The 24362-nt window shown below is 46.1% G+C and overlaps 2 protein-coding genes and 1 long non-coding RNA gene across 3 annotated transcripts in view; all 3 read left to right on the top strand.

Annotated features, from left to right (window-relative positions):
* Positions 1-24362, top strand: part of LOC310706086 — a 1025148-nt gene that overhangs the window by 456759 nt on the left and 544027 nt on the right. The window lies entirely within an intron of this gene.
* LOC310706053 (uncharacterized protein) lies at positions 4609-7794 on the top strand. Its single transcript, XM_083501416.1, has 5 exons — positions 4609-4913; positions 5731-5792; positions 6942-7252; positions 7357-7433; positions 7735-7794. Exons 3-5 carry the CDS (start codon positions 7069-7071, stop codon positions 7786-7788), a joined length of 315 nt encoding a protein of 104 aa, XP_083357542.1. The 5' UTR covers positions 4609-4913; positions 5731-5792; positions 6942-7068; the 3' UTR covers positions 7789-7794.
* LOC310706039 (elongation factor 2-like) lies at positions 8491-11784 on the top strand. The gene is made up of 4 exons (XM_083501376.1): positions 8491-8763; positions 10210-10392; positions 10498-10630; positions 11291-11784. Exons 1-4 carry the CDS (start codon positions 8506-8508, stop codon positions 11482-11484), a joined length of 768 nt encoding a protein of 255 aa, XP_083357502.1. The 5' UTR covers positions 8491-8505; the 3' UTR covers positions 11485-11784.

Genomic DNA, 24362 nt, shown 5'->3' with positions numbered 1-24362 from the left:
TTCTCCCCCCCCCTCCCCGCCCTCCTGGGTTAAAGGATTTGAGCAATGGGTCTGGAGGTGGAGCTCGTCGGAGGATTAGCCCGACTCGCCCGCCTCCCTCCCACGGCACACTAGGCAATGTCCGGCGGCACACTAGTGTGCCGCGGAACACCGGTTGGGAAACACTGGTGTAAACTGTAAGCAGAAATGCGGACGTCGGTCCCATGTTGTAGCTTGAGAAGTCAGAGGTTGGTTGTAAGGTCTGGACAAGCTGATCCCCACCGCTTTAGGGAACATGGTGACTTGTTTTTGTTTAGTCGTGTCCGACTCTTTGTGACCCATGGACCAGAGCACACCAGGCCCTCCTGTCTTCCACTGCCTCCCGCAGTTTGGTCAAACTCATGCTGGTAGCTTTGAGAACACTGTCCCACCATCTCGTCCTCTGTCATCCCCTTCTCCTTGCGCCCTCCATCTTTCCCAACTTCAGGGTCTTTTTCACGGAGAACGTGCGTTGGACGTTTGGCTTCCAAAGAACGTTTGCAAACCAGAACACTCATTCCGGGGTTGCAGTATTTGGGGACCGGAATGCAAGGCGTTTGAGATCCAAGGTATAACTGTATGTTCTTTTAAATAATAATAAAAAATATTTAGGATTGATGAGGCCCGAAGCTACTGAAGGTAATGGGGCCCTTTATATGTCCAGCTGTCCTTTGTCAAAAACAAATTGCCGCTGTTTTTTGTGTTGAATATATGCTACAATACAGTGGTATCTCACAATGCGAACGGGATCCATTCCGGAGCCCTATTCGCATCCAGAAGCGAACGTAACTAGCGCTGGCACATCTGCGCACACACACACATGTCGCTTTTCGCCTTTCTGTGCATGCGCGTGACATCATTTTGAGCGTCGGCGTATGCATGAGCGTCGAAACCTGGAAGTAACACGCTCTAGTCCAACCCCTTGCAATGCAGGAATCTCAGCTCAAGAACCAATGGCAGGTGGCCGCCCCAAGCTCTGCTGAAAACCTCCAAGAAAGGAGAGTCTATCTGGCAGAATTCGAGACCTGGGAGAAGAGACGGTGGAAGAGGACTGGAAGAAATTTAAAGATTACTTACAAAAACATCATAAGCTGTATGAATGCTAAGAGAATGCACGATAGATAACAACATGGCATCAGTAACCTAGTTGTAAGATGTATGATTAAGTGATGTTTAAGAAAATGGTGGAATTCGAGGTAATATTATGCTTAAGTTAACCTGTTTAGTATAAGATAAAAATATTGAAAATTGGGGACATAATATTTGAGAACTACAAAATAAGATTTGAAATAAGGTAATAATTTGCTGCTTGTAACTATATCACTGAGAACGCAGGAAAGGGTGATGCGAGGAAGTCCAAAGGTTATGAGAATATGATTTACGGTCAAATCGATTTTGATATATTTTATTCTTTATTCATTCTTTGTTTACTTTTTAAATCTTTTCTGTTTTCTTTTGCTTTGTTCTATGGTGATGGTATTGTATATGTTTGTTGGTTTGTTTTGTGTTTAAAAAATGCAATAAATAATTTTAAAGAAAAGAAAGGAGAGTCTATCACCTTCTGAGGGATTTCCTCCCACTGTCAAACAGCTCTTACTGTCGGAAAGTTCTTCCTGGAGTCAGACTCTCCTTTCTGGTCGCTTGAAGCCATGGCTTCAGGTCCTGAGGGCCTCTGGAGCAGGAGAAGACAAGCTTCCTCCCTGTGACGCCCTTGAGATATTGGCAGGACTCTCATATCCATGTCCGGAGGGACAGGGAGCAAAACCTCTCTCTCTCCCCTTTCCCCACCCATACAGAATGGCAAGGGGTCTGTGCATTTGGCTGGGGGAAAAGTGGTGGGAGTGTGGAGCCCAGCCAGGGCTGGCTGTGGGCAGGATCCTTGCACTGCCGGGGGTTTGGACTAGATGCCCCTTGGCACTCCTTCCAACTCTGCCATGCTATGATTCTTTCGAGCACCAGAAGGAATGGGTGGGGGAGCAAGATACAGAAGAAGGGGAGACACAACCACACACCCCACCAGCCCCCTCTGGCCTGACCCACGGTGGCCTCATCCCAGCACACTTTGACCCCCCTGGTTTTATTTTTCTTCATTCAGCTGCCGGACAACCCAGCAGCCTGGCCCCTGTTTGCCAGCCTATGTCACAAAGTGCTGCTTTGCAAGCAAGCCATATAATGCCCTTCAAGGGGGATGCCTGTCAGATGATGGTGAGAGATTTGTAGAGAAAATGAATGTTGAAGGTAGGAGGCCCAGAGGAGAAGAGGGGCAATATTATTACTGTGAGGTGATGCTATTACAGTTCCAAAGCAGGGAGGGAGGGGGAAGAGAGAGAGAGAGAGTGGAATTCTGGTGGAGATGGAAGATGGAAGGAGGCTTGGAAAGGGAGTTTGAAGGGGGGGCAGGTGAGAGTCGGTTGAGAGCGGTGGGTTCTAGAAGGCGGCACGGGGGGGGGGGGTTGGAGCGGAGCTGGACACAGCTGCCAGTGCTCCGAGAATGTGGTCGTTTAACGCAGCAAGAAAGCGGTCTCTCCAGACTTGGAAGCATGAAGATTCTTTTGATTCAGGTGAGCCATGGAGCCAGGGCTTGGCTTGTACAGAAATTGTACCTCAGGTTAAGAACTTTGCTTCAGGATGAGGACAGAAGTCATGCTCTGGTGGCGCGGCGGCAGCGGGAGGCCCCATTAGCAAAAGTGGTACCTCAGGTTAAGAACAGTTTCAGGTTAAGAACGGACCTCCAGAACGAATTAAGTTCTTAACACGAGCCACCACTGTGCTGCTAAAGCCCAGATGCCTCACCCCCCCCCAAGCTTCACAGAACTGGGCTATGCCTGATTATCGTCTCCCAAAGCAACTTGTTGTTGTTTAGTCGTGTCCAACTCTTTGTGACCCCCTGGACCAGAGCACGCCAGGCCCTCCTGTCTTCCACTGCCTCCCGCAGTTTGGTCAGACTCATGCTGGTAGCTTCAAGAACAGTGTCCAACCATCTCGTCCTCTTCCGTCCCCTTCTCCTTGTGCCCTCCATTTTCCCCAACATCAGGGTCTTTTCCAGGGAGTCTTCTCTTCCCATGAGGTGGCCAAAGTCTTGGAGCCTCAGCTTCAGGATCTGTCCTTCCAGTGAGCACTCAGGGCTGATTTCCTTCAGAATGGAGAGGTTGGATCTTCTTGCAGTCCATGGGACTCTCCAGAGTCTCCTGCAGCACCAGAATTCAAAAGCATCAATTCTTCGGCGACCAGCCTTCTTTATGGTCCAGCTTTCACTTCCATACATCACTGCTGGGAAAACCATAGCTTTAACTATACGGATCTTTGTTGGGAAGGTGATGTCTCTGCTTTTTAAGATGCTGTCCAGGTTTGTCAATGCTTTTCTCCCAAGAAGCAGGCGTCTTTTAATTTTGTGACTGCTGTCACCGTCTGCAGTGATCATGGAGCCCAAGAAAGTAAAATCTTTCCCTGCCTCCATTTCTCCCCCTTCTTGTATTTCCTTTTGATTGGGATGGTTTCCGTTCTCGGTCCACATACTGTTTGATCCTACCTTGTAGAATTTTAAGCATAACCTTGCTAGTGTGTGAAATGAGTGCAATTGTGCGGTAGTTGGAGCATTCTTTGGCACTGCCCTTCTTTGGGATTGAGATGTAGACTGATCTTCTCCAATCCTCTGGCCACTGCTGAGTTTTCCAAACTTGTTGTCGTATTGAGCGTAGCACCTTAACAGCAGCATCTTTTAAAATTTTAAATAGTTCAGCTGGAATATCATCACTTCCACTGGCCTTGTTATTAGCAATGCTTTCTAAGGCCCATTTGACTTCACTCTTCAGGATGTCTGGCTCAAGGTCAGCAACCACACTACCCGGGGTGTACGAGACATCCATTTCTTTCTGGTATAATTCCTCTGTGTATTCTTGCCACCTCTTCTTGATGTCTTCTGCTTCTGTTAGGTCCTTTCCACTTTTGTCTTTTATTATGGTAATCTTTGTACAAAATGTTCCTTTCATATCTCCAATTTTCTTGAACAGAACTCTGGTTTTCCCCATTCTATTGTTTTCCCCTATTTCTTTGCACTGCTCGTTTAAGAAGGCCTTCTTGTCTCTCCTTGCTATTTTTTGGAAATCTGCATTCAGTTTCCTGTATCTTTCACTATCTCCCTCGCATTTTGCTTGCCTTCTCTCCCCCGCTATTTGTAAGGCTTCGTTGGACAGCCACTTTGCTTTCTTGCATTTCCTTTTCATTGGGATGGCTTTAGTTGCTGCCTCCTGTATAATGTTGTGAGCCTCCATCCATAGTTCTTCAGGCACTCTGTCTACCAAATCTAAATCCTTAAACCTGTTCCTCATTTCCACTGTGTATTCATAAGGGATTTGATTTTGATTGTATCTAACCGGCCCAGTGATTTTTCCGACTTTCTTCAGTTTAAGCTTGAATTTTGCTATAAGAAGCCGGTGATCTGAGCCACAGTCAGCTCCAGGTCTTCTTTTTGCTGACTGTATAGAGCTTCTCCATCTTTGGCTGCAGAGAATATAATCAATCTGATTTCGATGCTGCCCATCTGGTGATGTCCATGTGTAGAGTTGTCTCTTGTGTTGTTGGGAAAGTGTGTTTGTGATGAGCAGCTTGTTCTCTTGGCAGAACTCTATTAGCCTTTGCCCTGCTTCGTTTTGAACTCTACGGCCAAACTTGCCAGTTGTTCCTTTTATCTCTTGACTCCCTACTTTAGCATTCCAATCCCCTATAATGAGAAGAACATCCTTCTTTGGTGTCATTTCTATAAGGTGTTATAAGTCTTCCCACCTGTAACTTCTTCCTCTGTTTTTTATTTTCCTTTCTGTCTCCTAGGAAATAAAAGGCTCTTGAGGCGCCCGAACCTGAGGGAGGCTGGAGGGGCACAACCTCTGGAGATTGTGGTAGGTTAATTCCTTTTTTTAAAAAAAAAAATATTTATTACTTTTCCAACAATTTAAACACAAAAAGAAAGAAAGAAAGACAACACAATACAATACAAAGACACTACATAACACTAACACTAACACTAAACTAACAAAACAAAACAAAAACCATTTAAAACACATCAAACAATTTCAATATCTTATCTTTCATCCACTTATTTCAACGACCTCCTCACACCTCCCTTTTTGTATTCCACTTCTGTTAATTGTTTCAGCAATTCCTTTTTTTAAAAATTTTATTCAAATTTCACACAAAAAATTTAACAAACAAAACAACACAAACAAACACAAAACAGACCAAAAACATGTATAATTTCAAATCCTTATTTTCATATAACTTATTTCCCAGACTCCCCCATACCTCCCCTTACTGCATTCTAATTTCAAACTTTTCCCCCAACAAATTCTTACTCTCAATCTTCTCAAATTTATAACCTCCTTTCTTCTTTTTAATCTTAATCTTTACAGCTGTAAACCCCTTAATTTATAGAACCAGCGCCATTCTAACACTCATTAATTGTGGTAGGTTAATTCCATGGGGAATCCATTCCCCACATGTGCAGGGAGGTCATGGCGCTGACCTGAGTGAAACAGGGCTGGGTTGGGGGGTTGCAGTCCCGTCTCGCCCCAGCCCCTCGCCCCCCTCCTTCCAAGCCAGGGGCCAGGCGCCCAGGCAGGAGCAGGTTGGCAGCCTGTGGTGACGTGGGCATGGGCAGCCTGGCCGGGGTGCTAGTTCTGTCCCCCTAGAGAGTACAGTGTCCTTCTTTCTTTGCAGGGCCGTGGTTTGGGAAAGCAGCAGCAGCCCAGCGGTGCAGGCAAAACCAGCAACATCCGGAGGTATGTTGTGACCTTGTGTGGCCGGGGAAGTGTTTCCTAGGGATCTTGGGGGTGGAGGAGGAAACCTGATTTAGAGATCCCTATAGTTTTATGGAGAGGGTTTCTCTGTGGTCCAAGCAGGGCCCTAGCTAGGGGGTGGTGAGGTGGGCCCCCACCAGGGGCGCAGGTGAGGGGTGGGGCACAAAATTGGCTCATAAATATATAGATGATAATAAGAAATATTATAAATATATAGATATATAAATATATAGATGACAATAAGAAATAAGAAATATCAACAACCTCAGATATGCAGATGACACAACTTGGATGGCAGAAAAGGAGGAGGAATTAAAGAACCTCTTAATGAGGGTGAAAGAGGAGAGCGCAAAATATGGTCTGAAGCTCAACATTAAAAAAACCAAGATCATGGCTACTGGTCCCATCACCTCCTGACAAATAGAAGGGGAAGAAATGGAGGCAGTGAGAGATTTTACTTTCTTGGGCTCCATGATCACTGCAGATGGTGACAGCAGTCACGAAATTAAAAGATGCCTGCTCCTTGGAAGAAAGGCGATGGCAAACCTAGACAACATCTTAAAAAGCAGAGGCATCACCTTGCCAACAAAGGTCCGTATAGTAAAAGCCATGGTTTTCCCAGTAGTGATGTATGGAAGTGAGAGCTGGACCATAGAGAAGGCTGATCGCCAAAGAATCGATGCTTTTGAATTATGGTGCTGGAGGAGACTCTTGAGAGTCCCATGGACTGCAAGAAGATCAGACCTCTCCATTCTGAAGGAAATCAGCCCTGAGTGCTCACTGGAAGGACAGATCCTGAAGCTGAGGCTCCAAGACTTTGGCCACCTCATGAGAAGAGAAGACTCCCTGGAAAAGACCCTGATGTTGGGAAAGATGGAGGGCACAAGGAGAAGGGGACGACAGAGGACGAGATGGTGGGACATTGTTCTCGAAGCTACAAACATGAGTCTGACCAAACTGCGGGAGGCAGTGGAAGACAGGAGTGCCTGGCGTGCTGTGGTCCATGGGGTCACGAAGAGTCGGACACGACTAAACGACTAAACAACAACAACAATAAGAAATATTATCATATATATATTTATCTGGAACTCCTCCAAGGAATCAGAATAACAGAGCTTGTTTCTTTCTTAGGCGAGAGGCTGGCAAGAACGAGGCTTCAGTGCCTGCTCCCGGGACGAAGATCGACAGAACATCGTGGCGGTTCCCGGCGGTTCCTGATTCTCGCCTGCCTCACCCTCCCTCCGTTCCCCGTGCGGGAATGGCTCCTACCCGGCCGTACCTGGCGCAGAAGCAGCAGCCAAGGCTTCCCCCCATCCAAAAGACCTCCCAAGTGATTCCGGAGCCGGGGGAGACTTTGGCTGCTGCCTCTGTGCCTGGCCGGTCGGGATGGAGCCCAGATGCCCGCACGGAGGAGTTCAGGGTGGGGCAGTTAATAAGATCAGGTAGGAGAATATGCCCCCTTTCCAGGTCCCCACCCTCCTGCCCCAGACTGGGGCTCGCGTGGCTGGGAGCCAGGCGTCGGCTGATGTCTCCCTTTGTATTGCAGCGAGGAGAAGGCTCAGCTTGGGAGCCGCCGCGTCCCGGGAGGGCCTGGAGCCGAGACAACGGCCTCTCGCCTCACAGGTAAGGGGACAGGGGGATTTCATGGCTTTGCCGCTCTATGCTTTGCCGCTCGCGATTTGTGGGTTTGGGGGGCGCGGGCAGGGGGCGCGTCTGAATGTCACCCCCCTTCAGGATAGCACCTGGGGCAGCCCGCCCCCCTGCCCCCCATCAGTACGCCCCTCGCCAGAAACAGGATTCGAACCCAAGAGGCCTCTGCTCACCTGGGACTCGACTTCCTGCAACGGCTTCTTGAAGCCCCGTCCCTGGTCGTTTGGTCAGTGACAGACCATTCACACATTCAGGGATTCCTTCTTTCTTGCAGGGTATGGCTGCTGCACCGCTGCGGCTGCTGCTGAAACCCCCTCCCCGCAAATAATACAGGTAAGAGGAAGAAGGGAGAATTTGCACGGAGCAGGGAGAACACCCTGCTCCAGACTTCCAGACCAACTCTCATACTTAAAACCAAGGCGTTCCTATGAGAGCCGGTATCAAAATCACATGGAAGCAGTACAGAAACGGATAAGGCGGAGCTATAGCTGATAAGGAATGCAGTGCTCAAGGTTTGGGCAAGGAGGACAGACTGTTAGGAAATCAAGCCTTATCAGGAGAAACTGGCCACTCTCCAGGCACCCGGCTTGAATCCCGGTTGACCTCCCTGTCTGCATTCTCTTGCAGGATCCAGGCTAGGTCACGATCGGCGATCCTCCTCAAGCGTGAGAAGAACACACCACTCTTCCCTGCCTCCAGGCAGGTGAAAGAGATAGACAGAAAAGTATTTACATGCCTTTATTTCTGTCTTTGCAGCGTTACAGAGAAACGCGTCTGCTCTCTTCAAACTCCAACAGCAGAGAGACAAACTCCACCTCCTGTACTTCCTGTACAGGTCAAATTACACTCTGAGCTAAATCTGGTGCTCAGCACAGTGAATAGACTGTCCCTTTGTTCCCACGGAACAGTCCCAACATTCCCATCATGTTTTGCTTTCCAGCCAGCTGCAGCTCGCTGCCGCATTGCATCCATGTCGTAACACAGACCTGGGCTAAAGTGAGTCTTCTTCTCCCACAGGCCACGTTGTGTATGCAACCGCCTGTACATGAAAGCCCGCCCCTTCCCCGGCGGCCTGGCCGAGGACATCGATAAAGGAGACGTCTCCGCCCGCCAGGAGCTGAAGACACGGGCCCGTTACCTGGCCGAGAAGTACGAGTGGGACGTGGCCGAGGCCCGCAAGATCTGGTACTTCGGCCCGGACGGCACTGGCCCCAACATCCTGACGGACATCACCAAGGGGGTGCAGTACCTCAACGAGATCAAGGACAGCATTGTGGCAGGCTTCCAGTGGGCCACGAAGGAGGTAAGCAAGAGTGGGCGCCCCTCATCGCAGGGCGGTGGGCTGTCTGCGTCCTGCCTTCTTGGAACGGAGCAGAGACTTGCTGCAGTTTCCGAATAATAATTTATTACTTGCACCCCGCTCACCTGGCTAGGTTTCCAACAAAATAGTAAAATACAATAGTCGGTCAAGCATTAAAAGCTTCCCTAAACGGGACTGCCTTCAGATGTCTTCTAAAAGTCTGGTAGTTGTTTTCCTCTTTGACATCTGGTGGAAGGGCGTTCCACAGGCCCTCTGCCTGGTTCCCTGTAACTTTTGAGTGCTTTGTCACATCAGCCCCTCAAGGCTGTGTTCCAGCTTTAGGAAGTTGAATCAGCCTCGTATGTGATTTCCTCTTGCCCCTCCCCCTGAGTTGCGATGGGGCGTCCTTTTCAGGTGCTCACTTTTCCTTGCTGGGTGTTGCTTGGCCTGCATTTCTCCTCCTTGATCGAGGGGGGTGGGGGTGTCGTCTCCGAATTCCCCTTCCTCCTGCTAGGTGCTCTGTCCGTTCCCACACACACTACCTCTTCCTCAGGAGGAGCTGCCATGGGCAGTGGGGAGATGGGAGAGGATGAGGCTTTCAACCTCAGGGTTATAAGTTCTGGTCCCACATAGGGGGAAAGATTCCTGCATTGCAAGAGGACAAGATGACCTCTGGGATCCCTTCCGATTCCATGGGACGACTACTGCGGGGCAGGGATGGAAAGGGAATCAACGGATATTTGCATCTCCCCTGTTTCTAGTCTCCAATTCTCTCTTTTTATATATAATAATCATCATTAGTTTTCAATTACAATAACCCAGTAATAGCCTCATTATAGCAATGCCAAATTATATACAATTGCTAATTCCAATTATTCAGATGCCAAATTAAATAATTTAGGTGGCCTCCCATGTGCTAGAATTGATGGTTTGATTATTTGCTTTATTTCTGCGTTCCAAAAATCTTACCCATCTCAATTACACTCCAGTTAAAATAACAATCCCTCTTACAACAACTGCAGTACTAACGACATCTAATCGTATTGACATGTTACCTTAAACCTCCTGTGTGTGACAGTTATTCTGTCCATGATGTTCCTTCCCATTCTTGTAAAATATTATGCCTATCCTTTCTCAGTTGTTGCTGCTCTCCATCATATCTAGACTCCGATTCTCTGCCACTTAGTAGATCACGCTCTTCCCATCCTCTGGTCCCCTGGGCGACTCCTCCTCCTCCTGGCTCTGACAGTTTGCAGGAAGAAGGCTGACCATGAGCTGAAGGAGGCATTGGCCCTACCTTTGCTTCTTGGCTGCTATGGCAGAGTGCTTAATTGCTTTTTAAAAAAAAACTACGTTGCCTGCTTCAGAGAGGAAGGACAGAAAAGTTGGGTTGAACGCAAACTAGAAAATGATTTTCTCTCCCACCCTCAACCTCTCTCTTTTCTCCAGGGTGCCCTTTGCGAGGAAAACATGCGCGCCACCCGCTTTGACGTGCACGACGTGACCCTGCACGCAGACGCCATCCACCGCGGAGGTGGCCAAATCATTCCCACGGCCAGAAGGTGCCTCTATGCCTGCGTGTTGACGGCTCAGCCCCGCCTCATGGAGCCCATCTACCTTGTGGAGATCCAGGTGGGTAACTGGAGGCAGGCTGTGTTCTTAAGAGGCGGCGGCAGCAGCCCACTGGCTTGACTCTGTGCTGTGCTGTAACATATACCCACTTTCTTCCCCTTCCAGTGCCCAGAACAGGTTGTGGGTGGCATCTATGGCGTGCTGAACAGGAAGCGGGGGCACGTCTTTGAGGAGTCCCAGGTGGCCGGCACCCCCATGTTTGTGGTCAAGGCCTACCTCCCTGTCAACGAGTCCTTTGGTAAGTGTCAGCTTTTATCAGCCTCCCTTGGCATCTTCCAGGTAACCTTTGTCAGCAGCTGGAGGTGTGAAGGATCGATCAGAGGTTGTCTCCCAGGCTAATCTGAGATGGCTGCTACAAAGTTGAGCAGGTCTTGCCCTGGTAGCAGACTTCTGTTCCTCTTAAGTACATTTCTGAGCACAATTCAAAGTTTGGGAATGACCTTTAAAGCCCTAAATGGCCCATTATACCTGAAGGAACATCTCTACCCCCATCGTTCAGCTTGGACACAGAGGCCCAGCTCTGAGGGCCTTCTCTGTAGTGGCGCCCTCCCCGTGGAACATCTTCCTATCAGATGTCAAGGAAATAAACAACTATCTGACTTTTAGAAGACATCTGAAGGCAACCCCTGTTTAGGGAAGTTTTCAATGTTTGATGTTTTCTTGTGCTTTTAATATTTTGTTGAGAGCCGCCTACAGTGGCTGGGGAAACTCAGCCAGGTGGGTTGGGTATAAATTAATAAATTATTACTAATATTATTTATTAAGGTAGATGCCTCCAGGATGCTGCTTTTAGCTAAGACAATGAGCTGGTTGTGGGTAAACTTGAACAGCTGTATTTCTGTCTTACAGTTTTGTTTGCTTACAGTATAAACTCTTCTCTCTCCCTCTCTCTTCACAGGCTTCACTGCTGACTTGAGATCCAACACAGGGGGCCAGGCTTTCCCCCAGTGTGTGTTCGACCACTGGCAGATCCTGCCCGGAGACCCGTTCGACAACACCAGCCGCCCGTGCCAGGTGGTCGCCGAGACCCGCAAGCGCAAAGGGCTGAAGGAGGGCATTCCCGCACTAGATAACTTCCTGGACAAATTGTAAAAACCAATCAACCAAGCAGAATTAAAAATGCAACACCAGATGTAAAAGAATCAATTGAAAAATGTATGTTGTGGGACTCCAAATTTAACTTGGCATAATAACATCAGCGCCGCAGGTGTCTTGCAAAAGGCATCGGGCCACTTCCTTGCTTGATCTTCCGTCTCGGGGCAGATTTTTAAAAAGAGCCGTGTCTGCATTCAGCCTTAGAGGTTCCAGGCCGTCTGCACACGAACCAGCGGGGCCGCTCACCCAGTGCCATTATAACTTCCAAAAATACATTTCCATTTGATGCAACTGAAACGTTGCCCGTCTCCATATTTATTTGACGCTCGGAGCCAAGTGAAGGGTGGAAAACCTGGTTTTTCCTCCCTTGGTTTGCAGGTTGGGGGAGGACAGGCAAACTTCCGAAAAGAAAAGGGTGCGTGAAATTTCATTCCATACTCAAATACTGGATTCGATGGGGAGGAGGGGGGCAGTCTGGAGGAATGTTCTTTTAGGATTGGGAGAGAAAAGGGGGGGGAGGCTTTTCTAGTTGGGCAAAAGCAGCCTCTCTGCTAAATGGGTGTCCTTGTGCAAATCAATGTATTAGTACCACTGGAATAATAAATTTAATAAGACGAGGCTGCCTGTTGTGTTGGATGTCTTTAACGGCTGTTGAGACCTGAGCCCACACACTTGGAAGCAAGGGGGGGGGGCTCCATGTGTGCTGTACGAAAGCAGTTTTATTTAGAAAACGGGGGTTGTATGTGTGCACACAGTCCTTCGCTGGCGCCTACAGGGCTGTTGTAATGAGGCGTGCGGCAAGCATTCAGCTGTAGCCCATAGACCAGGCTGCAGTTTGTGGTGCCCACAACAGTTTCTCTGGTTCGGCAGATAATGCCCACAGGCCTCAAAAAGATGAGTAGTCCTTGACTTGAAGCTTCACAGCTCCCTGATTTTGGCGTAGGTTACTGTCATACGACCCAGGGTTGGTCTTTTCAAAAGACAATAGAATTGAAGCCTGTAGAGCATTAGTGGCTGAAGGCCTCTGGGTTTAATTTTTGTGAATAGCTGGTCAAAAACACACAGGATGGTTTTCGCAAAGTCCCAGCAAGCAAATCAGGATGAGTGCTCATTAACTTGTAGCCACCCCCTCTTCCCTTGCAAACAGCAGGCTCCATGAGGAATAGATATAATCTAACCTGTTTGCAAGCAATCAAAATAAGTCGCCTGGGGACTCTCACAGACATGAAGAAAGACCAGTAGTGATTGAGTGAATGATACCTTTGCGATAATTAAGAGGTATATACACTTCACTGAATAAATATGTGGACCTGTTTCATGTTTCCTGAAACAATAGGCAAACCAAAACAATGACTATCCTTTGAAAGTCACACCTTTGAAAGTCCAGCCCAACATATGCCATAATGTCTAAATTAGGCTAAAGTAGACATTGAAACAAGTGGCAGAAAACTGCATTACCATATATTACAGGAAATTGCTTGCATAATGTGTGTATGAGCAAAATTGCATATGAAAATCTGGATATTGGGAGAAATTTTCATTAGAACTTTTAACAAGCAAACGCCCCACCCCGAAAAAACAAATGTGCAACTGAATGTGTGATTGGGAAAAATGGGAAACAAATTGCCATTTTTTATTCGTTTCCACATATCACAGAAAAAAAGAAAATATTACAAAACACACACCAAGAAAAGAAAAACACAAAACAGAATTCTTCAAATCTCTAATTCTCGTTACATTGATACCTGACTTCCTCAAATCCCCTCTAACTGAATTTCATTATAACCCCTGTATAGTAGTTCTCCAAATTCATATTTCTAATAATATTCACTCCTTTCATTTACTATCCTCATCTCTTTTATTAATATTCAAATCCTTAATATTTACTACCACCTATTCTTATTCTGCCCCTAAGCCTATTTGTTACTTCCAAGAATTTTCTAATTCCCTTATATCACAATATTTAGTTAAATAGTCTTTAAATTTCTTCTATCAAATTGTCATTTGTCTTAATCACTAATCATGGTATGGCCAGATGGGGCTTACTCACCTGGGAAGGAGAAGGGAAACTGATTCTAAACCACCCCTGCCTTGCCAAGATACCTTTGGGGAGAAGAAAGGGTTAAGGAGTAAATGCCCAAATCCTAAATGGATTCCCTAAAATGGTTGGGTGGTGCTTGTACCCTGGCAACACCTGCATCCAGGTGTCTTGCTCTGCTATCCTTTGGACCCCATCAGCGAGTCTTGTCATCTGGGCAGCGCAGGACCCCCATATTTGCTGCCCAGGCTTACGCCCCCCTGGGGTTGTTACTTGGGTGCTGCTAACACAGTGGTTTGATTTCACCCCTGGAGGTGCACTCCATTGTCTTTTGAGACAGCCTGATATCTACAAGCATTGAGGTCACGCAGTCTGGCCTGCTGGTAAAAAGCAAAGGTAAAGGGACCCCTGACCATTAGGTCCAGTCATGACCGACTCTGGGCTTGCGGTGCTCATCTCGCTTTATCGGCCAAGGGAGCCAGCGTACAGCTTCCGGGTCATTGGCCAGCAGGACTAAACCGCTTCTGGCGAACCAGAGCAGCGCACGGAAACGCCGTTTCCCTTCCTGCCGGAGCAGTACCTATTTATCTACTTGCACTGGCATGCTTTCGAACTGCTAGGTTGGCAGGAGCAGGGACCGAGCAACGGGAGCTCACCCCATTGCGGGGATTTCAACCGCCGACCTGATCGGCAAGTCCTAGGCTCTGTGGTTTAACCTTCAGCGCCACCCACGTCTGGCCTGCTGGTACCTGTCAGCCTAATGGCTCTTAAGGTAGACTCAGCCTGAAGTTTGTGTTTGGGGAGGCTCATGTTAGATATATTCAGGTGGGGAATCGTTTGGGCTTTGGGGTCCGGATCTTTACTACCTGACCCCACCGAGTGGGCGGACTGGCTGTGTGGGGCAACCCACAGGTCAATCGCATGGCATCATGTACACGTGAGTTTTCTCCACCTGTCAAAATTCCTTATGGAGGGCTCCCAACAGCTGGCTGCACAAAGGGCGTTGTGTATTGCCAGTCCCAACCCTGCATTTTGCCCAGCTGATGGACACTGGGAACACAGTGTTACATGCAAGAAGGAACAACACGTCCCTTGTCATCTGTGTTTGCTATCTAGCGTGGGAGGGTGTGGTTTGTGGGAAACAGCCTTGTGAGCAGAATTATTATTTAATAAATTTGTATAACCGCCCTTTATCCGTAGATCTCGGGGCAGTTCCCACTCCTGATTTAGGAAGTTTAAGGAGCACCTGGAATTGGTCTAGGTAACAAAAAAGGCAGCCGATAACTGAGCGTGGTATGGTGCAAGAACCAGGTATCCACAAGAGGTCTTGCTGCCATGCCTGGTTTGTGAAGCGTCTACAAGCCTCCACGCCGAAAGCTCCACATTCTAAACTAGATTTGCCCAACGCTTGGCACGATGGCGGCCAGTTTAGCTGGAGGCATCCTGGAGAAACATTAGCTGCCTTGGGGTTTCCAGAGGATGTTGGACTCGATGGGCCCCAGCTAGCATGCCCAAGCATTAGGAGCTGTTGGAGTTTGTTGTTGTTTAGTCGTTTAGTCGTGTCTGCCTCTTCGTGACCCCCTGGACCAGAGCACGCCAGGCCCTCCTGTCTTCCACTGCCTCCCGCAGTTGGCTCAAACTCATGCTGGTCGCTTCGAGAACACTGTCCCACCATCTCGTCCTCTGTCATCCCCTTCTCCTTGTGCCCTCCATCTTTCCCAACATCAGGGTCTTTTCCAGGGAGTCTTCTCTTCTCATGAGGTGGCCAAGGTATTGGAGCCTCAGCTTCAATATCTGTCCTTCCAGTGAGCACTCAGGGCTGATTTCCTTCAGAATGGAGAGGTTGGATCTTCTTGCAGTCCATGGGACTCTCAAGAGTCTCCTCCAACACCATAATTCAAAAGCATCCATACTTTTGAAGGCAATCAGCCTTCGTTATGGTCCAGCTCTCACTTCCATACATCACTACTGGGAAAACCATAGCTCGAACTATACAGACCTTTGTTGGCAAGGGTGATGGAGTTTATTGTCCCATAAAGTCACCATTAAAGAACCTCTAAATGAGGGTGACCATGGAGTTTTCTTGGCAGGGATACTGGAGTGGCTTGCCGGTTCCTACTCCAGGTGGATCACGTTTGGTCAAAACTCTCCACTATGACCTGTTCATCTTGGGTGCCCTGCTCGGCATAGTCCATAGCTTCTCTGAGTTCTTCAAGCCCCTTCGCCACGGCAAGGCAGTGATCCATGAAGGGGATGATGCTGTTAAGGTGCTACACTCAATATGCCAGCAAGTTTGGAAAACTCAGCAGTGGCCAGAGGATTGGAGAAGATCAGTCTACATCCCAATCCCAAAGAAAGGCAGTGCCAAAGAATGCTCCAACTACCGCACAATTGCACTCATTTCACACGCTAGCAAGGTTATGCTTAAAATTCTACAAGGAAGGCTCAAGCAGTATGTGGACCGAGAACTCCCAGAAGTGCAAGCTGGATTTAGAAGAGGCAGAGGAACCAGAGACCAAATTGCAAACATGCGCTGGATTATGGAGAAAGCTAGAGAGTTCCAGAAAGACATTTACTTCTGCTTCATTGACTATGCAAAAGCCTTTGACTGTGTTGACCACAGCAAACTATGGCAAGTTCTTAAAGAAATGGGAGTGCCTGATCACCTCATCTGTCTCCTGAGAAATCTCTATGTGGGACAAGAAGCTATAGTTAGAACTGGATATGGAACAACTGATTGGTTCCAAATTGGGAAAGGAGTACGGCAAGGCTGTATATTGTCTCCCTGCTTATTTAACTTATATGCAGAATTCATCATGCGAAAGGCTGGGCTGGATGAATCCCAAGCCGGAATTAAGATTGCCGGAAGAAATATCAACAACCTCAGATATGCAGATGACACAACCTTGATGGCAGAAAGTGAAGAGGAATTAAAGAACCTTTTAATGAGGGTGAAAGAGGAGAGCGCAAAATATGGTCTGAAGCTCAACATCAAAAAAACGAAGATCATGGCCACTGGGCCCATCACCTCCTGGCAAATAGAAGGGGAAGAAATGGAGGCCTGCTCCTTGGGAGAAAGGCGATGGCAAACCTAGACAACATCTTAAAAAGCAGAGGCATCACCTTGCCAACAAAGGTCCGTATAGTAAAAGCCATGGTTTTCCCAGTAGTGATGTATGGAAGTGAGAGCTGGACCATAAAGAAGGCTGATCGCCGAAGAATTGATGCTTTTGAATTACGACGCCGAAGTTTCCCCCTGGGCTCGGCTCAGGGAGCAGCGCTGCTCCCCCCCGGCTCCCCTTCGCCCTCCTGGCTCTCTCTGCCGCCCACTGGGGACCCCCCTCACCTGCCAAGTCCGGAGCGCCGGTGGAAGTTGCATGCATGCATGCAGGGCGCCGCGTTGCCATTGCATTGCACTGCACTCCATGCAACGCCTGCACGCATGCATTGCCTTGCACGCCCGCGGTCTCCCCGCGGTCCGATGCGTCCCCTCCGGCGCGGATGCAGCATTGCAAAAATAAAAAACCCCCGACGCAGGCCTACCTGGGGGGCAGCCTCCGCCTCCGCCGCTCTGCGGGGATCCCCGGGCTCCATCCTGCCGCCCGATCTCCACGGGGGCGCAGGCAGGCTGCGCGGGGTCTGCGCGGAAGAGCCCCTGCCCACCCGGCCGCCGCCGCCGCGCTCATTCCATGGCCGGGAGAAGAGTGCTTCAAACAAAACGCCCGGCCCGCCAGGCCATGCTGGGAAACGTAGTTTGCGCACCCCGCGCGGGCGCGGAGGGCAAGGGGACTACGGATCCCGGCAGCCCCCGCGCCAGGGACGGAGGGGGAGAGGCCAGGTGCAGGGATGGAGGGACGGGTGGGCGAGCGAGTGAGTGAGTGGCAGCCGCCAAGCCTTGGCCGAGAGCCAGGAAGGGCCTCCCCGGAGGAAGAGGAGGAGGAGGGAGGCGCAGAGCGGGAGGGAGGGAGGGAACCCCAGGGGTCATCTAGTGACGGCGCCCCAATCGAAAATTTGACTTAAAAAAAAAAAAATCTTTCGAATTTTTTAATTTTTCCCGCGGCACACCAGGCAACATCTTGCGGCACACTAGTGTGCCGCGGAACAGTGGTTGGGAAACACTGGCTTAAAGCAGAACAGGTGCTCACCAGTCACACCTGCTGCCAGTTACCTGGTGATGGGACTTTGGTACCACTCCGGTGGGAAGGTAAACAGCGTTTCTGTGCGCTGCTCTGGTTTGGCAGAAGGGGCTTAGTCATGCTGGCCACATGACCCGGAAGCTGTGCGCTGGCTCCCTCGGCCAATAAAGCGAGATGAGCGTGCAACCCCAGAGTCATTCGCGACTGGACCTAACGGTCAGGGGTCCCTTTACCTTTACCTTATGCCACTACTGTATCTGGGCACTTGGGCTGTGTCTTCTTTGTGTGATTCCGCCCATGGATGGTTAAGTCCAGTCAAAGGCAACTATGGGGTGTGGCACTCATCGCGCTTCAGGCCAAGGGAGCTGGTATTTGTCCACAGACAGCTTTCTGGGTCATGTGGCCAGCAGGACTAAACTGCTTCTGACATTTACCTTTCCGCCACAGCGGTATGTATTTATCTACTCATGCTGGTATGCTTTTGAACTGCTAGGTTGGCAGGAGCTGGGACAGAGCAATATGCCATGAATTAGACATTGTATGTAGTAAAAGTTGAATCCATCAAAAGGTTATCTGTAATATAAAAAATGTTATATAACATTTGTAATGTAACAATTGTTATTTGTAATATAGTGTATAGAAAGCTTTTCAAAACATGTCAAGTGGCTATTAAAACATTCTTTCCCCCTCCACCCACACCCACACAGTTTGATATCAAAAGAGTAACTTATAATTATATGTGCTATGCATATGCTCTTTGTGTTGCTGTAGTGGCATTAACAGTTAACAGCCTGAATAATGTTTCAAGACATTAGAGATATTGCAGAATTCCTACAGTCCCTATCATCCCTATCATCCACTCTTGCACTTTATTTTCTCTTCTTTCAATGAGAGAAATTAACCCCCACATCTTATTCACTTGAGTGTTTCTGGGTTGTTGTTTTAAATTCCCAAATGCATAATAAATGAGTGTCACACCACAAATGTGTATACAGTACTGAGTGATTAACCATAAGCCGTAAGACATTTGAAATAAATTCTTGAACAAGTGAAGCTGTGCAATGAGTGTACAATGGTAGTTCAAGGTCAGGATCAAGGCACAGTCTTGAAAGAAAAATTGCAGGAGAGAACCAGAGACAAACTGCTGCGGAAACTGTTTATCATTGTTCCTTAAGTTGCTCTTATGTGTGGCAAAAATCTGAGAAAGAAAGTTTTGTCTCATCTCTCCACAGAATTTGGGAGGAAAATTGTTCTTTCTCAAAAATATTATTGCCATGTGGGGTCAGAGCAGGGCTCCATCTTTCCCAATATCCCAACACTGCTCAGTTAGATGTTTCTGTGGTGCCCACAAGAGCAGCAAGCCTTCCTTATTGCTTACCTCCCAGGAACAAGTGTTTTCTCTTCCCAGAAGTGAAATCTGAACTGATACTTAGGTAAAACTTTAATTTAACCACATTAATAAACCAGAGGACAGAACTTTAGGTCCTAAGCAACCAACAGAGCTTAACTGAATGGCTGGAGTACTTTTTGGCCCAAAGGCATTTAAATATTTAGGACTATATAGAGTACATATTCCTATATCACTGGGTAAACTATATAATTTATATTATAAGCCTTTAGTGAAAGCTACTCAAAAAATATAAAGAGGTAGGGAAAGAATAATGTATGCTGGGCAGAAATAGAATGGCAGAAATGAAACTTATTCCAATATTCCTTTATTTGTTTCCCTTTCCCCACTCCCAATATTAAGGCTAAAAATATTCAATTTTTTTCAGAGTGAAAGATCTAGAATTACCATGCATTTTCTTTTCTTTTTTTAAGTGAACGAATAGGGAGTCTCTAATCTGGCTATATATGATGATGCATTCTATCTTCAGCAACTGTGCCACTTGATTTTCAAAGAAGAGTAGCCATGGATAAAAATAGAATAAACAAAAACTATGGCAAAGACTCTTTATGTGTATTGTCATTCCACCCATTGTACCTCAGCAATTTGGAAAAAAATAAAAAAACCCCAATTATCAGGTGCACTTTTCAGGTCTGGAAAAATTGGCAAAGCCTCACCTCTCCAGGAATTTCTCCAATAATGCCACCTGATTATCACCCTAGATTCAAGTATGATATACCCAAAGGTAAATTACTAAAATGGGAAGAAAATGATATTTTAGACCTAAATATATATTCTTTACCACAGAGCTGATATTAGACAATTTGAATACACCAGTTAGAATGATGTATTCTTAAGGATGATGGCATTGCTATTTTCTGGCTTTGAAAGAATGGTAGAAGCAATCAATGTTTCTGAAAGGAGGGCTAATATAAAAACTAAAAACACAATATTTTCTTTAACAAGCACTATGACTAGTTTAAAGATAGCATGGGAAACCAATGTGGAGCAGTCTATAGACTATTATGACTGGAAAGCTATTTGGTTAACCATGCAATCAGTTTTTGCATATAAAAAACACCTTGAAATTTTGGGATACATATACAGTATGGTATACGACTCCCATACAATTGTAGATGGGATTTCCATAACTTGTTTGCACAACTGAATGGGGCATCTGCTACCACCTATGGTGGACCTATCTGATGAGTGTGACTTTTGGGGGGAAAGTACAACAGGAATTTACTTTGAATTTGAAAGAAATCATTAAGTTTGCATTTTAGTGGATGTTATTCTCTTAGGTGAGAGGCCAGGTTTAGATATCAAAACATAAGAATTGCTTATGTTTCTTATTATAGCAGCTAGACGATCTATTGCATAAAATGAAAATCCCTAGAAGAACTAAAGAGCATTTATAGAAACATTTAAAAGGCTGCAGTGGCTGTAAAAAAATAACACAGGCTGATGAGAGACACTGATAGACAAAGTGTGTTGTATGTAGCATGCCATGCCTTTATTTCATATGCAAATCAGAAATATATGCAATATCCACCATCCTCAGCAGTTCTGAAAATATGGAGACTGTAACTATAAAGCAATGTTTTGAAAATAAGCTGTTTTCTGTGATACATCTACGTAATTTACTTAATTTTCAACTTGATTTTACATGGTTTTTACCACATCAGAAGGAGGAAGAGGAGAAATTTTACAAAGATTTTACAAATTTTACAAAGAATATTCATTTAAAAATAATATATTACTTGCAGAGCCCAGGAACTACTAAATAATTGGTGGGTTATTATATTGGTTTTATTTTCCCTCCATTTTTGTTGTAGTAGTGCAGATTAATACACTTTAAACATACCTAAAAGATAAAGAGATGCATTTGGTTCTATGAAATCAAATTCTTCACGACAGCTTGGATCTGAAATTCATGGTTATCCTTCCACTGGGCCATTTGATACATGAGGCTGACCTCCCCCAGGTTATTTCATGTAGCCCTGTCAGCTCCATGTTTTCCTCATCAGCCCCACTAGAACATGCTTCTGCTATAACCCTTTAACCCGTCTCTTTTCTTTCAAAGCAACAGGTAGTGGAAGGAGTGACCAAAATACTACATTAAACCCTTTGGTGGCTGCTAGATAGTCATCTAGGGCACCTGAATCTGAAAACGGACGATAGCTTGCAGGTGGTGTGGCAGCACGTTCATTGCCTCCTGTGACGCACACGCTTTTCTATCCTCAAATCACACAGGATTGGTGGTGTGGCAGGAGTCAGTGTGGTGTAGTGGTTAAGAGTGGTAGTCACGTAGTCTGGTGAACCGGGTTCGCGTCTCCGCTCCTCCACATGCAGCTGCTGGGTGACCTTGGGCCAGTCACACTTCTCTGAAGTCTCTCAGCCCCACTCACCTCACAGAGTGTTTGTTGTGGGGGAGGAAGGGAAAGGAGAATGTTAGCCGCTTTGAGACTCCTGAAGGGGAGTGAAAAGCAGGATATCAAATCCAAACTCCTCCTCCTCCTCCTCCTCCTCCTCCTCCTCCTCCTCTTCTTCTTCTTCTTCTTCAAACACAGGTTTGACAGATGATTGTGTTACAAAGGAAACAGCAACATATGGCCTCTATCACACCACCACCAACGCTTTAAAATTATTGGCTGGTATCCAAATAACTAATTTAGATATGCCCAAAGACTTCTGCATGCCCAATGGGAGTTTTGCTTTTTTAACTTTGGAAGACCCAACCTGTGCAACATATCACAGCTTACTTATGAAAGTATTTTCCATTTTTATGAAGTGTTTTTTTTATGTGACCGGGTGTGTGTGCTTATTTTGAGAAATATAATCCTGATGCTAATGTGGCTATGTATGTCACTTCAGTTATACTGGACCATATTGGCACTCCAGCCTTGGAAATGATGAAAATACGTAACCAAACCCTGTGCTTCTTGTGCACAGACATTTAAGAGGGCACTCATTTGCCTCTAATTAATTGGCCCGCAGGTTTTGCGGTTTTTTAAAGCAGGCAGCATACCAGAAAAAGGAATTCCTCCTCTCTCACATAAAGGAAATTGCTTTTCTAACGTTATGCTAGCTGTGACACATGCATACAGAATCTAAAACATTTTTCTCTTTTGGAACCCTCCCCCCATATACTGTACATACATGATTGGTCAATCAATTACCAGTAACTTATACATTTAATTAGTTAAGATTTATTTGTTGGCATCTGCCTGTCTTGGGAGACTATGGAGGGGTGTGCTTTCAAGGGTAAAGTCAAACCCCTGGAGAGTTACAGCGTCTGCTGAGGCTGCAGAAACCTATATGGGAGAGGCATGTTCTATTGCAAGTGGGACAGATGAAGGCATCCAGTTTTGCTGCTCCAGGGGCACCATGGCATTTTTTCTGAGTCCCTTCCAGCCATCAGATGTCAAGTGTTAAAGTGTTCCATTTTTTCCTTTATTCCCCCCACCCCACAAAGAGATTGCTTCGTAATACTGTATCACTGTACAACCGTCACTGCCTAGACCATCTATTCAAATTACAGATTTCTCTATAGATTTAGCAATGATGACAATCACATAAAAAGCACAGGCAGGCTTGAAAGTGATGTAAACCTCCTGTGAGAATGCTCCAAGAATTAGAAACACATTTGGATCAATTGCAGAGCAAGGTGCCCAAAGAATGAGCACACAGAAGTGAGTTCTATCATACAGATGTCCAAACCGTAGCACAGTCCTGCTGGCAAGGGAAGACCAAGTCATCTCAAGCCACAGGCATATGTCTGCCACACTTTATAACTGCCATCTTTACACACCTATGGCACACTTGTTTTGGTCAGCAGTTTGTGGCACTCATTATTTTGATCTTCCCCTAATTTTATTATATTGGAAGCTAGTGTATTAAAAGCATTTGTGACCTGATTTCCATATTAGCTATATTGCAACAGCCACACAGCCATTTGTCTTTTTATGCTCTTTCTCTCTCTCTCTCATATTTATTGCCCCATTTTTATTTTATGGTTTTTTAATTGATCTTATACTCATTTGTGTTGTATTGCTGTTATTTTTATTGTATTTCTATGTTTAATGGTGCAATTCTATACTGTACACACTTATATGAGAGAAAACCCATTAAAATCACTGGGAATTACCGGTACTTCTGAAGACAGGCATTGGATTGCATTGTTAACTTGGAAATTACCCTGGGGATGTATGGAAGTGAAAAGTCGGGACCAAAAAATTTAGATAAATTTTACCTGTGGTTCTGTCCTACATCATTGTAGTACTGCATGTAGCACTGAATTGGTTGGGACCATTCTGATCATGTTGCCCTTTCCCATGCCAGAATCTAGATGGGTAGGAGTGTGTGCATACCACAGATGAAACCAAACCAAGAAGGCTTGAAACTATGTAGGCCTCAAGAGTGCAAGTATAAATAACTTCAGCATAAAGTAAGCAAAACTAAAAGATAAAAGAATTAGGAATCACTGTTCCCTCCTGTTAGAGTGTCAGTGCCAAACATCAGTTTAGTTTCTGCTTATTTGAAAGCAGCTTTGTATAATTTTTTCCTGACACTACATGAAGCAGAACATGCCTTAGGCTATATCTTTTTAAAGCTTCTCAGATGCTTTTGTATATAAATTCTTAGTTGTCACAAGGTTGACCAATTCTTGGCATGCATTCTGCAAAAGGAGAAATCCGTAGCAATGTTCTACAAATTGAGATACTGTACCAAAGTTTCATTAAAATGCCTGGCTCTGCTGCTGCATCCTTTTCCTGCATATTTGAGATATGTATAGATTTGGTACATGTACGAGATAAATTATTTCAGGGGGGTGGGACTTTCTTCCTAATAATTTTAAAAGTCTGTGTGAAGTTTAAAGGAAACCAATTTAACTCATAGTTTCTGTGTAAACTTTTAAATAATGAGATAATCTTTTATAACACTTATGAATTATGTTGTAAAAATTAGAAGTGCTTTAGTGGAGTTTGGGCCATTTTGAGAGTATGAAAATGCATAAATCAGAAAGCTGGCAGTAATTTGGCCTAATTTTGCTACTTCATATGAGTAAGACAGTAATGGAACATCATTATTCTTTGGAATCTAGATATCACAGAAACCTCATGATAAAAGCGAAGTAGACTTTCATTATGAAAGTTCAACCTTTGGTGCTGAATGGTAGGTATATTCAGTTTTAAGTCAATCTTTTCTGTCACCATTTTGTAATCATGATTTTTTGTTTTAAAAAGTTTTTATGCCTCATTCAATAACAGCACCATTATCCTTATTTGCTCTACCAAGTCAGGGGAGCTAGCTA

This window comes from Podarcis liolepis, assembly GCF_965112155.1.
Source record: "Podarcis liolepis genome assembly, chromosome: 4".
Classification (NCBI taxonomy): Eukaryota; Metazoa; Chordata; class Lepidosauria; order Squamata; family Lacertidae; genus Podarcis; species Podarcis liolepis.
Note: the sequence above shows the minus strand (reverse complement) of the source record. Positions and strands in the feature narration are given on the sequence as shown.